This window comes from Rhinolophus hipposideros (assembly GCF_964194185.1).
Source record: "Rhinolophus hipposideros genome assembly, chromosome: 14".
Taxonomy (NCBI): domain Eukaryota; kingdom Metazoa; phylum Chordata; class Mammalia; order Chiroptera; family Rhinolophidae; genus Rhinolophus; species Rhinolophus hipposideros.
In genome coordinates, this window is record NC_138060.1 from 63,135,722 (window position 1) to 63,152,007 (window position 16,286).

Sequence of the window (16,286 nt, forward strand, 5' to 3'; positions counted from 1 at the left end):
TGCTGTCTGAGAGCCTGTGCTGGGCCACCCCTCGCCCACGCCACACGGTGGTCTTTTGCAGAGTGAGCCCATAAAATGGAACCTGCCCAAAGGACGTGAAGCAGGCTGCTGGGGAGAAATGAGGGTACAGAGGCTCAGGATGCCCCGCCCGGTGCCCGGGCTCGGTGCACAGCGGCAGTACGGCTCTTACTGCCACCGAGTTCTGACAGTGGCTCCGTGGGCCAGAAGCTTCCAGCGTCATCCACTTCCTCGGAAGGGCTGCCTGAGAATCCTCTCCAGGACACCCATCCTGGGAAGATCGCCATTCCAGCCCATGAAGGTGCCTGGCCAGGCCATATCAGGGGACAGAACAGGAACCCCGGGTCCTGGTGGGGAACAACAGGGATGGGTACCGGGGGTCAGATTTCACCAAGGACGATGGGCCCAAGGCAGTGCTGCAGGGGTCTACATGGGGGCTCGCGGGGGGACAACTGTGCTGAGTCACCGGCGTCTGTCCCGTGCTGGGCTTGGGTATCTGTCCCAGGGGCTGAGGACGCTGGGCTCCTTTTGCCCACTTAGACATGGGGACAATCCTTCTCACTCTTTTCCAACCTCTTAGTTTTATTAGCAAAGGGGCCAAGACCTGCACCTTGATCCCAGCGCCACGGGCTTGCCTCAGCAGGTAAGCCCTGAGCTTAGGATCCTGCTCTGTGCAGCACAGAATGTGCACCCGAGAAGTCCCAGGACACATGACAACAAAGTCCCCACTGTCCCAAGTGAGCCCACAAAGCCAGGCCCCCCCAGGCCCCACGACGGGCCAAAGCAGGGGGAAGGGCTCCTCAGGGAGGGTCTGCATTCCCGTGGTTCTCACCAGACTCTCCTTCCCGCCGATGAAGGGGTCTGTGGACAAGGCTGGCTTTTCAGCCAATGTGAGCAGAGCTAGGGCTCCAGCACGTCTTGACCCCACAGATGCCCTGAGCCCAGGGACAAGGGCAGCCCATGTGCTGGGAGCCTGAGCCCCATGAAAATGACACCTCCAAGATGCCCAAGCGCTTGGGCATCCACGACTCACGTGCTGCCAAGAGCCCCTTTGAATAGCCTTGGAAAATTTGGAGCCAGAACTGGGGTCAAGAGGAGAAGCGAGAGGCTACCTCCTCTCTAAGACATGTCAATCTGGGGTTCATTCCTGCTCTAAACACCCACAACGCCCATCTGCCAAGCATCCCCTCAAATCCACACTTCTCCTCACTATGGAAGGACACGCCAGCCAGAAATCTGTGTTGTTAGTGAGAGACCCAAGTCCTCCATGTTCCCAGGTGATTCCGAGGCAGGTGGACAAGGGCCGTCCCTCACCTTGACCTGGACTCCTCAGCTCTGGGTGAGAACCCAGACCTTCAGCGACCACCAGCCAGGATGCCCAGAACCTCAGCGTGGGGCAAGATCCAGGGCCAAGACTCTACGGGCCAGGAATCGGGCCCAAGGACACCTACGTCAAGCCCATCCCTGTGCAGCACCCCAAAATAGAAATGTGAAGTAAGGGTGCAGGAGGTGGCTGGGCCTCCACCCTCACAACCAGAGGAAGTAGGAAGAACAAACGGGCCATCCTCAGGGCAGGCTGACGTGTCAGGGCAGATGTCCTCGGCTAACCCAGCCTCCTCCTCTAGGGGACAGTTCCAGCACTGGGGCTCTGCGGGGCCCGGCCACCTTGCCCAGAGGAGTCATAGGGAGGGGGCAGGAGAAGAGCCTGTTTGCACCCCTCCTGCCCACCAGCCGTCACCCTGCAGGTTTTGAACACATAGCCACCCTAACTGGGTGGGGGACCCATCTAGCTCTCGGTCGAACAGAGGAAGGAAAAGGAAAATTTTATAAATAGCTAAGGTTTGCTGAGTACCCGCCTTGTGCCAGGCACGGTTCCAAGTGCCTGCTGGCATGTGCCACCTCATGAGATCTCACCAAGAAGGACCTGGCATTTCCCATGTGAGTGGAGAAAAGCCCTGGGCCTTAGAAGTCACGGTTACTGTCTGTACTGGAGGGTAGCTGACCCTGAGAACTCAGGAAGTGGTTTTTCGGTTTTACTGAATTACCTAGCATTCTGCATTCTCCCCTGCGCCCAGCACCACCTTCCGTCCCAACTGCATAATGGGTTCAGGATTGTGGAGGGAGGGCAAGAGTAAATCAGAATAAATGCATCTTTGCTATTCAAAGTAATTTTCAAATGTTCCTGTGGTTGAGACAGAAGTCAGTCCTATGGCAGCTGGCACTCGAGGGCCAAATGCCAAATCCAAGGTCAGGCAAGACACAGTGGTCCTCACACCTCAGGGACAGGCCCCAAAGCACAGACAGCGGATGGAGTGAGAGCCATGAGGATGAGTGAGGAGGGTGACATGACAAGGGCAGCGGCAGGGAACAGAGCTAAGCACTAGGCCCCTGAAAACTCCCACACGAGACGCTGCGGACAGCTTGAGGGGCCCCACACAAGCCCCCCTGGGAAATACTCATCTGCTCGAAACCTTCCAACCTGCCTCCAGCCATACAGCGTCCTGCTCCCCCTCGGCCCAGCACTGGAGTCCTACCCCTGAGCCCTCCAAGCAGAGACAGCTCCCCAGTCACAACCCGAAAATCCCACATCACAACTCGGCCAAGAATAGAGAGAAAAATGGATCCCATTATTCTCATTCTGAAGGGCTGGGAAATGGCTTTTGCTTTTCAACATGAAATGTGCCTAAAAATAAGCTGTGAATTTCAAGCAGAGGCTGAAAATAGCTGCGGCAGTGAACAGAGCTCTGTTCAGAGCGGGCTTGAGGACAGCCTTTTTCCCGAGAGTTGAATGCCACAGTCAGAGCCGGGGTCCTGGGCGGGGGTTTCCAGGGCAGAGGGGCTGTCACAGGCTCACAGGGATGCCCTTGCCCTGCTCTGGCCCTCTGGCTTTAACTATCACACTCTAATAAGCACATGATCAGGAATTCAAGACCAAGCACCTGGCCCGCTGGGCTTCCTGCAATCCCCAAACGCCCAGGCGTGCCTCAAGGGGCCGAGGCCCAGTGTGTATGCAGAGCTGGGGGGCGGGGCCTCAGGTCCAAGAGCCCATGGGCTGCCTGAAAGGCCAAGGGCCCTGGCCAGCCACCAAGCCACTCACAGGTCGTATGCCAGCACCAGAGCAGGGCCGACGGGAAGGGCAAGGACTCTCCCACTGTAAGTGAAGAAAACCTAGTAGCTGAAGGTCTTCATGAACATCACCTCTGGAAGATTCCAAAGTTTGACAAGCCAAACATTTCTACCAAATGGGCTTTTAGAAGAAATCCAGGCTGAGAGGTCTGGCCCCACTGAGCAGGAGCAGGAGCTCCAGAGTGTGCACAGGCCTGGGCAGCTGGAATGGCTGGCTGGCCCCTGCACCGTCCCCAGGCTCCTTCCTCCCATATGACAGCCCTGCCCTCAAGTGTCACATCCTCCCACTGCTCCATCAGCTTCCTTTCTGGGCTCACTTCCCGGGGAGCTAATGCAGTGATTCTCACCTGGGGGCAGTTCTGCCCCTCGGGGGACATTCGGCAACACCTGAAGACAGTTTGGGTTGTCACAACTAGGGGTCAGGAGACGCTACTGGCAGCTAGTGGACAGAGACAGGGACGCTCCTAAGCACCACAATGCCCAGGACAGCCCCCCAGCAATGATGTGTGTGGCCCAAAGGACGAGAGTGCGGGGGCTAAGAACCCGAGCTGCGGAAGGGCCATACGCAGACGGAGCTGGGGCGAGCTCAGTGGCTTCCGCCGCTCCCGGGCTCCCGGAGGAGGGCACAGCCCAGTCAGCCCCAGAAGCAGTCACTGGGCACCATCCCAGCGCCAGGAAGCCCTGGGGCAGGACGGGCCAGACCACACTCATCAGCTTCCCTCCCCAGCGCAGGGGAGACCTGACCACTGAGCGGTGCGACACCAATTGGCCCACCCCAGTCTGGGGACACGGAAACACTTCTGTGTATGACAGCAGGGGCGGTGGCACAGTGTGAATGTACCTAATGCCACTCAACTGCACGCTGAAAAATGGGCAAAATGGTAAATGTTATGTCATGTATATAAAACAAAACAAACAACTGCTCATGGCCTGGGAGCCCTGATCAAAGGCTCCAGAAGGACAGCACGTGGTGTGCATGGGCTGGCGTGGGGACACATGACAAGTCAGAGCTCACCGACACCACACACGGGGTGCTCAGGTCCCACCGTGGACGTGGAGGCTGAGGAAGACGGGTGCTTTGCCTGGGACCATACAGCCAGGGTTCAGACCCCAGCGCCCATACCCTTCCCCCTATTTGAGTCCCACGTGGGGACGTGCACTGGGCAGAGCTGTGGCCCGAAGGCAGTGCAGGAACAATCGATTTTCCCGAGCCCCACCAAGCGTCCACCCACCCTGCTCTGTCCTGCCGGCTCCCCCACCCCACAGGCCTCTGTCCTAGATTGTCAGGCTGGGAAGCAAGGGTGCCCCACGCCCCTGAGCCAGGACTGAAGAGAGAAGAGGCAGCTTGTTCAAATAACTTTCCTGGTAACTCCAAGGAAAGGAACATGCGGTTCTCCCCTTGCTGGTGATTACCAACCATTCCCGAGAGATGGTGGCGGCGCCTTCCCCAGGGATGGGGAAGGACAGGAGTGTGGGGTCGGGGGTGTGAGAAGGGGTCCCTCTTCCGGAGTCAAAGGCTGGATGGACTCAGAGGTTTCCTGGTTCTATTCTGGGCCAGCCTTGACTCACGGGGGGGCCTTGGGCAAGCGCTTCCTGTTGTTCAGGCCAGTTTCCGCACGTGGGAGAGGCCATGCTGCCCCTCAGGGCCAGGAGGGAGAGAGTTAAACAGCCTGTGGCCACCAGGAATTAAAACCCTCGAGCCTCTCGGGGCTCCACATCCAAGCCTGCCCTGTTTATTTCAGCCAAAGCTGAATGCGACCTTATTCAATAGGACTTTATCAGTTATCAATGTTTCCCCCAAAATATTTGTCCAAAGAAATATCGTTAACTATTTTAATTCAGGAACAGTGACTGCCCTTTTACCAACAAAGGTACTAAAAATGGCTTGTGGCTGAGGAACTTCCTTTCCATGTTTTTGGTTTTTTTTTAAAAAAAAGGAAGTGAGAGCAACAGGGCCAGGCTTTGCCACCCATCCCAGCTACGGCTCCAGGCCCCGCACCCTCTAGAACACGGAGCCTGGCTCACGACAGGGCCTCCCTTTCCCCAGGCCTCAGGCAAGCAGATGTGTGCCCTGGGCAACACCCTCACAAACGGCAGGCACGGGTGCAGACACCCAGCAAGTCTGCGTGCTCACTCTCAATTCAAAACAAAGCACCACAAGGCCGAAAATATTCTTTAGTAAATGACAAGCTCTTACCAGGTCCCTTCCCGTGACCAGCCTAACCCTCCAGCCCCCTGTCTCTGGGCCCAGTGCTGTTCGCCATGACCCAGGACACCAGTCAGGGCTCAGACACAGCTGCCGGCCACCTACCTGATTCCCCGAGGAGCTGGCCAGCGTGGCTGGGGGCCTCTGCACTTTCGTGACTTCTCCATAATCCACAACATCAAAGTTACTCCTCCAAACCATCACCTGCCGAGACCAACAAGCACACAGATTCAGGGGAGAAAACTCCTTGCCAGTCCTTCACGGAGAACATGGGCCCAGAGGCGGCCCCCAAAGTTGTGGGCCAATGGCAGGACATCCCAACTCAACTCTGGGACCTGCCTCCCCCTCCAGAGAGCAGGCCTTCTGGGCAGGCCTCCAGAGGACCTGGATGGGCCACCAGAATGGATTCACTGCCTGCCACCACCAGGCCTGTGCACTTGCTGGTCGCTCTGCCGGGCTGTCCCAGGTCCGAGACCCATGCAGCTGGCTCCTTAGGCTGCAGTGTCCGCTCCAACGCCACCTTCTCAGACATGCGGACCCTAAGCTCCTGCTGATTCTTACCATAGCTCTCTGTTTATTTCTTTCAGAGCATCAGAGTCTCTAATTACTGACGCCTTTTGTTGCTTGTCTAGCTTATCATTTGTCCCCCCACTAACACAGACGCTTCTGAGGGTGGCGGCCTGGCCTGTTCCACTGTGAGAAGTGGTCAACATACGGATTCCAGCCCAGACCACTGGACTTAAGATGCAGGCTCCACCCCTTACTGTGTAGCTGCAGGCAGGGTATTCAACCTCTCTGGACCTCAGTTTCCTCATCTGTGAAAAGGGAATAATCCTAGTTCCCGCCTCACAGGGCTGCAGTAAGGCTCACAGGGTACAGCTACACAGACTGGCATGCAGGGAGCTGTCAGGAACATGCCCTTCATCCCGTTCTGCTCAGGATCTTCACTTCCTGAGGCTGCCCCAACTAAAGCTGAGAGGGCCCTGCTGGGCAGCGAGAGCGCCCCTGCTGGCGGGTGTCAGCCATGTGTGGCTGCACCATCTCGGGCCACTACCCAGATGGCAGGAATTGTGGAGCGTGGCCAGCGGTCAACTGAAAAACCACAGTATCCACGTAAGCTAGAAACTCAGCACGCCCTGGGCGCTTTCCCCGCCAGGACACAGCCACAGGCCTGGCTCTCTGGGAGGCTCCTGGCCACCCCACAGCAGCACCACTGTTCACTGCTCCCCGACACATGGACACATAGGGGATCCCATTCGTCCCCATTCCACACAGAATGTCAGCACACAGCCATTTGGAGGGTCCTTGTGCAACTGGGCAAGTGTAACTGTGGAATAAATGCCAGCGGTGGAAGGGCTGCCTGGGACGTGAAGGGGTGCTGTCAGACGCCACTCCAGCGGGCTCTCAGAGCTGACGGCAGTGGCTGCCTGGGACGGGCCAGAGTGGCTGGAAGCCCTCATTTCCAGCAGTGTGCCTCCCAAACCAGGTGACTTTCCTTATGATGTGAATTTACTCTTCTAGATCCCTTGTCTTCTAAGCAGTAAGCCAGGCCTCCATGCCCGGGGAAGGCACAGGGGTCCCCTTTGTCCTCTTCCCCCGTCTGGTTAGCGCAGGAGCTGGGACTGGTGTGGGAAGACGCCTGCCATCTCTCATCCAGTCTGTGCTCACAGGGCCCCCACCCTCTGCTTTCCTGGCAGAGACTCAACTAAAACCAGTCCTTTGGGCTGGGGCTAGGCTCCCTGGGAGGCCAGTGGGACTTTCCTGGGCTGAGCAGTGACAGCTGTGAAGCCAGGCATCAAGGGGACGGACATTCTGGGCGACCACCAAGTCAAGAGTGGCTCAGAACCTGTCGTTCTGGACAAAGTGCTGCACGGGAACCTGGAGGGACATTCCAACAGGTGGATTCTTCAATGGCCCCGAGGCCTCCCAATGCCAGGCTTCGGGCCAGACCCCAGAGTCAGCGTGCCCTCCAGGAGACCGGTCGTTGGTGCTTAGCAGTCCAGGCAGGAGGCACCAGGGTCGACAAACAGAAAGCCTCAGCAGCAGGGTGACAAAGTGGGACGGGACCTCCTCACACATGCCTCTCTGTAGCCCTGGAGTCTGAAAACGCTGATGCCTCAGACTACACGTAAGCCAGAGCAGAGGGCACCAGACAGGGCAGCGGGTGAGACTCAGTTTCCCCGCCCACAGAATGGGTGATAAGAGGGCCTGCCCCACAGGGCTGTGAGGACTGAATTAGGTGTGAAGCTCTTGCCAGTTTGCCCACACCACCAGGGCTGCATAATTATCTACCGTATTTTGCTGTGTATAATGCACACCTTTTTGCCCAAATTCGTGAGGGAAAAATAGGATGTGCATTATACATGGGTAATACCAATTCCGTATCTATATAAATGTTTCCAATTCTTTTATTTATGCTTATGAATTAAAAGTGTAGCTCTAGAAGTCAATAACGATATCTGTATGCAAATTAATACCCTGGAATACAATCATTGGTTTATTGAACTTATGACGACCTTGCAAATACAAGAGTTCTTTGCTTTCTATGATGTGTAAATATCATAAATTTGTTACCAGTATATCAAATTTCTTGTACCTTGTATCTGTTCTTATGTTTTGTAATTATTTCTTACATAAAATTTCTTGTACTGTAAGTTAAAAAATAAATGCTAAAATTCCTTTTATAATACAAAAACCATGCACCTAAATATAAACAAATGAAAATTTGAATTGAAAAAAACAAGAGATTTGTTTCCCCTGAAAGTTTGGGCCAAAAACGTGGGTGCACATTATACAAGGGAGCACATTATACACGGCAAAATACGGTAATCATTCATTTATCATTAGGAGAAAGAAGTTGCTAAAAAACTTCGCTTTCAAAACTTTTTCATGGTAACAATAGCCCAGACTCTTTGCAACCCACGCTGATGAGCAGTGAGGGCTGTGAGCTGCGGTCCCAGGGTCAGCACCTGCAGACCTGCTCTGGGGGGGCCAGGGCCCTGGGGCTGAGCGACCCCACCCCAAGCTCCAGCCTTCGCAGTCGCTGAACGCCACCAAGGACGCCGGGCAAACCTGCCCACTCCCACGACGCCTTGGCCTCCTGTTCTGTTCTGATCAGTAGGAGCTGAGATCCCTCAGGTCATTCTTTACTTACCTGTTCGTCAGAACCTCCAGAAGCAAAATACTCGCCCGTTCTTGAAAAGGCAACAGTAGTGGCTGCACCCTATCAGAACAAACAAGAAAGAACACCAAAGGTGACTCTAGATTCTAATGCACAGAAGACACCAGAAGCTCCCAAGTGAGATCAGCCGCAGAACAAAGGACTGAGTCCTCCCCGCCTTTGGCAGAGGAGCCCGCGGGTGCCCAGGCATGAGCGCCACCACTGCGACCTCCGGTCCTACGCACCACTGACAGATCAAAGGCCAGGCCATGGGGCCGTGGGGGGCAGACAAGAATGAGGGCTGGCATCACTGCCCACACTTCTCCAGGAGAAGCCGGTGGTCAGAGGCACACTGATCTCTCTGAGGCCCAGCGTCAGGACGAGCCAGGCCACGCTTCTCCCCACGGCACCCTGAGCTGACTGAGCCCCAACGAGGGGCAGGGTGCAGTCAGAAGGCTGGGGAGGGGGTTCCTGAAGGTCCCTGGGCACAGGAGCAATGGGACGCGTCCTCAAACGTGCATGTCACTGTCCTTATGGTCAGGCCCTGGGAGGAGATGGGCCACTCTGGCTTCCCAGGTGCTGAAGGTCCCACAACCATTGGAAGAGGGATGCTAGGCCTGTGCCAGGCAGTGCTGAGGGCCAGGGGGCATGTCCAGGCATGGGCGGGGGCACGATTTGGCAAAGGAGGGCACCCCAGTGCCCACACGAGACATCTCTAGCACTGGGGCTGACAGAGGGCTGGAAGCGCGGACAAGAGAACATGGGGAGCACCGTCCACTTGGTGCCAGGAAACACCAGACAAGTTGTGGGCTGGAAAAGGGACCCGAGATCACAGAGCGAGGGTGGCAGGCTGAGAGCTGTGCCCTGGGCCCAAGCGCACTGGGTAAGAGGGAAGGTGTCTGCCCACGCTTCTAGAACCGACCCTCGGCTCCTCCTCTCCGAGGCACCCGTAACGGGGTGCTGAAGAGAAGGTAAGTCCAGGCCAGTGAACACTGAGCATGTGGGCTGGCTCGGGGCACCTCCCCTGCGCTGGCCAACGTAGGCCTCAGAGATGGTGCCTTCATTTACCCTTCCTAAGGGTGACTCCTCAGAGGGCAGAGAAGCCTCCAGCCTGTGCCCCTCCCTGTCTTCTCTCATGGGGGGAGGGCAGGAACAGGAGTCCTATGCGGCCATCAATAGGACAAAGGAAATCCATTCTTCCCTGATGAAGGGGACCATGTCGTTACACCAGTGAGTGTGACGCCACATGCAAAGCCGCCCACATGGGGCCCATGTGTGGGAGGGGGCAGGTCGTGCGCCACTCAGATACCCTTCCAAGTGAGTCACCGAGGGCTAACAAGGTTCAGAGGATCCATAGGGGGTGTGTGTGTGTGTGTGTGTGTGTGTGTGTGTGTGTGTGTGTAACAATTTCAGATGGCTTTTACTTGATTCTTGGAAATTTTTGTAATTTCCCATACTTTGAATTTTTAACAAGTGTGTGGCATTACCACATCAATAAAAAAAAAAAAACCAACTATTTTCATTTTGAGGAAAAACAAAGAGGGAAGAGGGAAAAGGGAGGGAAACCAGTACAGGGAGTGTCCAAGAAACTGGGTTCCTATCCTGGCCAGAGCTGGCTGAGAAATGGCAGGTTTCCAAGAAGTCACAGCAACTAAGGAACTGAACAAATATTCATGGGCCAGTCACTTTTCCTGCCATCCCTCAACCACCAGATGGCAAGCTGGGGACAAGGTGCTAGAGACCAAGCAGCGGCAGCAGCAGCAAAGAAATGTGGCTGGCAGTGATTCAGGACCAGAAAGCAGGTGCTGGGAGTCCTCTAGGCAGGAAGTGCTGGAACGTTCCCTAGAGCCCAAGTACCAGGAGACTCCAGGAATGGCACGAGTGACAGTGAGCTATGAGGGGACTCTCGAGGGGTGAGGCCTGCTTGGCTCCCATACCAGGTTTGTCGGTGTTCCTGGAAACAGGCCTTCCACAAAGGCCCCCGCCCGTCCGTCTGTCCGTCTGTTAGGGGCTCAGGCAAGCAGCCCAGGGCACTCAGAGCACAGCCCAGAGAGGCTGGCCCGGGCTCTGCTGTGGGCCCGACTGGAATGCAGACAGCCCCCCCCCCCACCGCTGACAGTCATCTTGCCAACCCCTCAGTCAGCCTCCAATGGCCTGGGCCTCCGACCCTCATCCCGCCCTCCCCGACAGCTGACCAAAGCTGACCACTCACTGCCCAGCAGACACGGTCAGCTCGAGGCCTTCTTTTGCTCTGCATTTTTTCTGCTCTTTCTGCATTCAGATCTTAATTCAGATCTTGGCTTTAAATAAATTCACTTAAGGCTACACATATACCTCTGACCACCTTAGACCCCAAACATTTCCAATATGCTACATTCTCACGATCGTTCATCTCCAAGTGTCCGTTCCCACTGGGATTTTCTCCTCAGTAATTCCAGAGTACGTTCCAGTTTCCAAACCATGGGGCTCGGGGCATCTCTTTCATCATGGACAGTGGTCAGACAGGATGCATGTTCTCTGAGATCGTTTTGCCTTTGTAGCGGCTTACTCCTCTCTGTTAATTACTCGGGGCTGCAGTGTCGCCAAGCTGTTCCTCCCCTAGGCTAAATCCAGGGACCTCTGCAGTCACCCAAGTGTGACTGAGCAGTAGCACTTGGCTGGGCCCTCATCAGCGTGAAGTCCAATCTTCCCCAGATGGTTGGAGGTGCCCATCTGCCTGGGGTGCTCGTCCCCAGGCAGCTCCTAGGCCCCACCAGGTCCTTCCTCGCACCTTCCCTCTCCGGACCTGGACAGCCCGAGTCTTTGGTGACACGAACCTGCTTGATCATCCTGAGCACGGAACACAGCCTGGCCTCCACCCCCTCTGCCTCCTATCCCAGCCACACGGCCCTCAAGCTTAGCTGGACCCACACTCAGCCATTTCACCACACGCCGCCTCTGTCTTGCCAACCTCCAGACCCAAGAGAACCAACTGGCTGGCTGTTCCACTTTTAAACGGCAGAGCATCAATGGAGAACATTTACACACAAGGCAAACCAAAGGGGCCTGTGGGGTGTGGATTCCACAGCTCCTGGGGACTCATCCACAAGCCCTGCAGCTTGTCCAGACCTCCCACTCTCCTCGCCACCCCCACCTGACCCCGTGCCCACACTGGCTATGCTGGCAAAGGCCCAGCCAGATACCCCCACCCACCACCACCTCTCAAGGGTTTTGAAGTTTTTCGGTGGCTACCAGGGAACAAATAGGAATGTCACACCACATGTCCCAAGTCAGAGGTGAAAGGAGTGTTTATCTCACGGAGGCCCGAGAGGCTGTTGGCTCGGGTGTCCTGGTCTGACCCGCACGCTCAGGCTGCGTCTTCCACAAACCCCTGCCAGGAAGGCTCCTACACTCGCTCACCAGCGTCTGCTGTGGGCTGGCTCTCGTGTTGCAGCAGTGGCCCCCATGGACCAGAGCAGCCTCCGGGAGGAGCTGCTGCCCAGGAATGCCCAAGCTCTCTCCCGACCTTGGCCGGGGACACCACTCCCAGCCACCAACCTGGGCTGCTTATATTGGAACAAATGAGCTGTTCTCCCTCTCGATGTCCCCTCACCTCTCCTAGGAGGTGCTCCTAGGAGGCCAGAAGGTATGAGCTTCCGTTCCCCTGGAGCAGCCCGAGAAGCAGCCCACGCGCCCCAGCCCCCTCCATCCCGCGGCTGCCGTTCCTCCTGCAGGGTGAGCCTCCCGCAGCTACTGCCCCAGCCCCAGCGAGGCCCCAGCATGGCACAAGCTCCCGTCACATCAGTGGGCCCACTCTGAGTCTCTGGTTTCATGACAACGTAGCCTCCGAGCAGATAGCAGCCGTGGGTTGGGTTCCGGACCCTCAGCAACAGCTGCTTGCCCGTGGGCCAGCTGGGCGCGTGGAACCATGTGTCCACTGGTCTCTGCAGCTCAGTCACTCCACAGTCACATGAACACCAGATTTAACTCCCCACCCACGTCCCGCCCACCATCCTCTCCCAAATAGATCTGGGACTTAAACTAAATGAGCATGGTTTGAGATTATGTTTCGGAAAATACAGAAAAATAAATCTCTATTTCTAGCACACTGCCCCCACGCTTGCCACACAGAGCTATGGGGGCCTTGCTCGGTGTACAAGGCTTCAAACCACAGCTGTGGTTGGCGGGAAAGCCCTTCCCTCTCCTGGTCTTCCTGCCGCATGTGGGGTGAGATGGGGTGAGGCGGCCTATCTCACCCCACATGTAGCTGGGAGACCCAGCAAGCAGCAGGCACTCCCTTTCCTCCTGCTTCACTGGCATGACCAAGCAGATTCCACAGCAAGACTCTAGAGCCTCAGAGAGGGTACTGGCACCCCCAGCCAGCCCAGTGCCCTCAGATACCCTGCCTGTCCTCCAGGACTTGGGCCTGGACCTGATGGGCGGGACTAAGAAGGACACTGCAAACAGACCAAGGGCTCCGCAGGCCAAACCCACTCAGGGCGCGGGGGTAGGCGCTGTGTCTGAGTCAGGGGAATCACCACAGTCCACCCACCAGGGGACGGATTTCAGGAACTGTGTGACAAAAGAGAAGACAAAGGAATAGGACGTTCTGGGGGAGATGAGAACAACCTTAAACAAAATAAAAAGCCAGATAAACCCTTGCGATTCAGTGGGTGGGTAGGAGGAGGGGACACAGGCGAGCCCCTTGGGGTGGGGGGGCTGACGGCTATGGCCCCGTGCCCACCACCAGGGACTCATTTTCCTAACAACAATGCCTGCCCGCCCATGTGCCAGGACCACGGCCGTAACTTTAAATGGCCTTGTAAAGAGCTCTCACCTAGAGCAGCATGGGGTTGTATCCCAAGAACTAAAGTGCACAGGGGCTGACATCTATGAGGACCTCCTGTGTCTTGTGCTGGGCAAGGCAGATACGTCCTTCCCAGAATAAGGCAGACCCAGGAGTCATTTACAGACCAGGAGACTCAGCAAAGTCAAGGTCTTGCCCAATGTCACAGGACAGAGGCAAAGCTGCAATGGTCTGACCCCGATGCCCAAGCCCTCTCCTGCCGTCCACAGCCCCCAAGGCGCAGGCTTTTACAACAAGATAGGAGAGCCTCTGGTTTTTCCAACCCAGAAACAGGGATTACAAGCTATTGGTTCCTGGAAATACCCGGGTGTTTCCTTAGAAAGCTGGGCATCGTCACCCACCAGACACGGTGATGTGACTCCTCCCCAACCCAGAGCATCCCGGCAGTGGGCCTCTGTCAAAACTGTCAAGGGTGACCGTGCAGGCTCTTTACCAGCCCAGCCACCGAGCAAGCAATCACCCAGTAATCCCAGGGTGAAGGCAGAGGAAGGAAGGCCGTGTGCTATATCCAGGCTGGCAGCGCCTGCCTGCCCTGTCCACTCTCCACCTGGAGGGCATGTGTAGCTGGAGATAACAGGGGGAGGTAGAGAGGTGCCTTACCCCTCAGTCCCAACAGGCTCCTCAGCCTGGCCCACACCTCTGCCTGGCAAAGGCGTCGTGTCCGCCTGGTACCCGCTGCCTCGTCATCGCTGAGCCCCTCATAGCTGGAGCAGCAGGGCTGTCGAGGACCCAGTGTCCACACAGGTTGCAGCCAGCAGTCTGGCTCGCCTCCCAAATCACTCGATGACACTCTTAAGAGCCACATGGGCCCAAGCGCAGCCCGGTAGCCGTCCCCAGGTACAGCATGCATGTGTCAAGCTCCCGAGGGCAGGACCTCTCAATCCTCCAACACGCTCCCTGGAGGCCCTTTGCAGCTCAGAGTCCCAGAGCCAGGACTGCAGGAGAAGCACCAGAATCCCTCAGGCTCGCTGTAACTTATAACTGATGTCCACCCCACACCCACGAAGTGAGCCATCCTCACATGGGCCAGTGGAACCACCAAACTGCCGGCCTGGTGGGACTCCTGGGCTGACGCGCTGCCCTTGGGCCCAACCCAGGAGACACCGCTGCACTGGTGATCGTGATCATAACCTGGCACTTGGCACGTGTGTCCATCCTGGTGCCCTTGTGCCTTAAGGGGCAACTGAATGGCACTTCCGGCCTCAACCCAAACAAGGGAACGCCAGCCCAGTAGCACTGCCTCCCCTGACCCTTCTTTCTCCATCCGGACCCTCCCTCACTGTGTGTCTTCACACAGGCCACTTCCCGGGCACACACAGAGCGCCCTCTCTTGGCCAACGTCTTTGACCGCGTCCCTTCTCACAGGTGTGGCACTGGAAGCCAGAGGGGGCTGCAGCTCCATCTGACAGAAAAACACAACAGTCCCTTCTCTGGGCTACGCCTGGGGACTGTCATAAGCAGGTCCTCTAAGTCCAAACCAAAGTGTCATGGGGTTCCCTCTTGCTGGACCAGAACGGGGTCATGTAGCAGCAAGGCTGGGACACCGGCAGCCACAGGCCTGCGGGCCTCCCTACAAACCAGAGTGAATGACAACTTCTAAAAGCGGTACATGTGAGGCAAGTGAGAGTGGTGGGAACGGTGGACTCAGGTCCTTGTCCCAGCTCTGCCACCCTAAGCTGCACAAGGCCCCACAAGTCCAGCCCACTCTCCAGGCCTCAGTTTCTCCACCTGGACTTAAAAGTGCCTTCAGATCTGCCATCCTCATCTGTAGGAAAGAATCCTGGGGCACCTGGGACCCATTGGGACTTCCCCACCCCGGAGCTGCTCAGCCACACGCTTCAGGAAGTGGCTGGTGGCAGCTGTGCTTGAGGAGGCACTAGCCACTTCCGGAAAGAACGTGAAAGCCCAAGTCACCAGAGCCCAGTGCACGTCTTCCTAGAAGGACGGAGAGCCTCTGACGACTACACACCTGCACTGAGCGCCCGGTGGAGCTCCAGCCCACCCCTCAGCAACCCCGTGACATGGCCCTGCTCTGTCTCTGGGGCTCAGCGGAGGCCATACATGCCCCAAAGGGGTCAACACAGGTGTCACAGATCTTCTCCCACACCCGCAACAGCATCTCACAAACCCTCCAGTCAGGACCGTCCCAGAGCACAGCGGCTCCCAGGTGACAACACAGGCCCAGCCTCCACACTCCTCCCCAGGGCCGAGCAAAGCAGCCCCGCTCCCGGCCACAGGTCTCCACAAGCCCTAGGTATTTAGTCTGGCTGGCGGGCTGTTTTAACCAACTGCCCAAATAAAGGCTGCTCAATCGTACCACCCTCCCTCAGGCAGGCACTTAGCTGACTCTGAATCGCCTCAGACCCAGGGGCAGTGCCAGGCCCGACAAGAAGCCACAGCAGGCCCTGGCAGACCTGGGGGCACCGAGGGCGAGCGGGGCTTTGCTCAGGGCAAACAGGCTGTCTTGGCAGCCCTACCCCACACGCACCCCACATGGGCGCCCCATCAGCCCTGGGATCAGACACTCGCTCATGAGGCTGCTTCCACGTCGTCAGGAAGCACCCCAAAAGAAAGTCCAGGCAGGTAGAGAGGGCAAAGGAAGCAGGCAGGTCTGCATGAGTGGCAGCAGCAGAACCCCCACCCCGAGCGGCGGTCACCACGCAGGTCTCACGGCAGGTCTTGAGGAAGGGGAGGGGGAGGATGGAGAATCAGCTCCCTAGGGAGAGGCCAGGCGTTAAAGCAAGTGCAGGGAGGGAGTGGAGTCCGGGCAAGCCGGCCCCGGGGCTCCCATCTCTGACAGCCCACAGTGAAGCTGGCGGCACGGGTACCCCAGGAGGCACACGGATCCTAAGTTTCTGTATTTGACAGGGACTTTGCGGGAACAAACAAATGTGAGCCTCACCCTCTGACTCCCACTTTCATTTGAGATG

At 57.0% G+C, this 16,286-nt stretch overlaps 1 protein-coding gene across 2 annotated transcripts in view; it reads right to left on the reverse strand.

The window, feature by feature from the left end:
- Positions 1 to 16,286, reverse strand: part of POC1A (POC1 centriolar protein A) — a 65,955-nt gene that overhangs the window by 33,817 nt on the left and 15,852 nt on the right. For both annotated transcript variants that reach the window (XM_081071868.1, XM_081071869.1), the window contains exons 8-9: positions 8,505 to 8,573; positions 5,456 to 5,554 (exon numbers count right to left, since the gene is read on the reverse strand). In XM_081071868.1, coding sequence (XP_080927994.1) covers positions 5,456 to 5,554; positions 8,505 to 8,573 — 168 coding nt within the window. The remainder of the gene's footprint in view (positions 1 to 5,455; positions 5,555 to 8,504; positions 8,574 to 16,286) is intronic.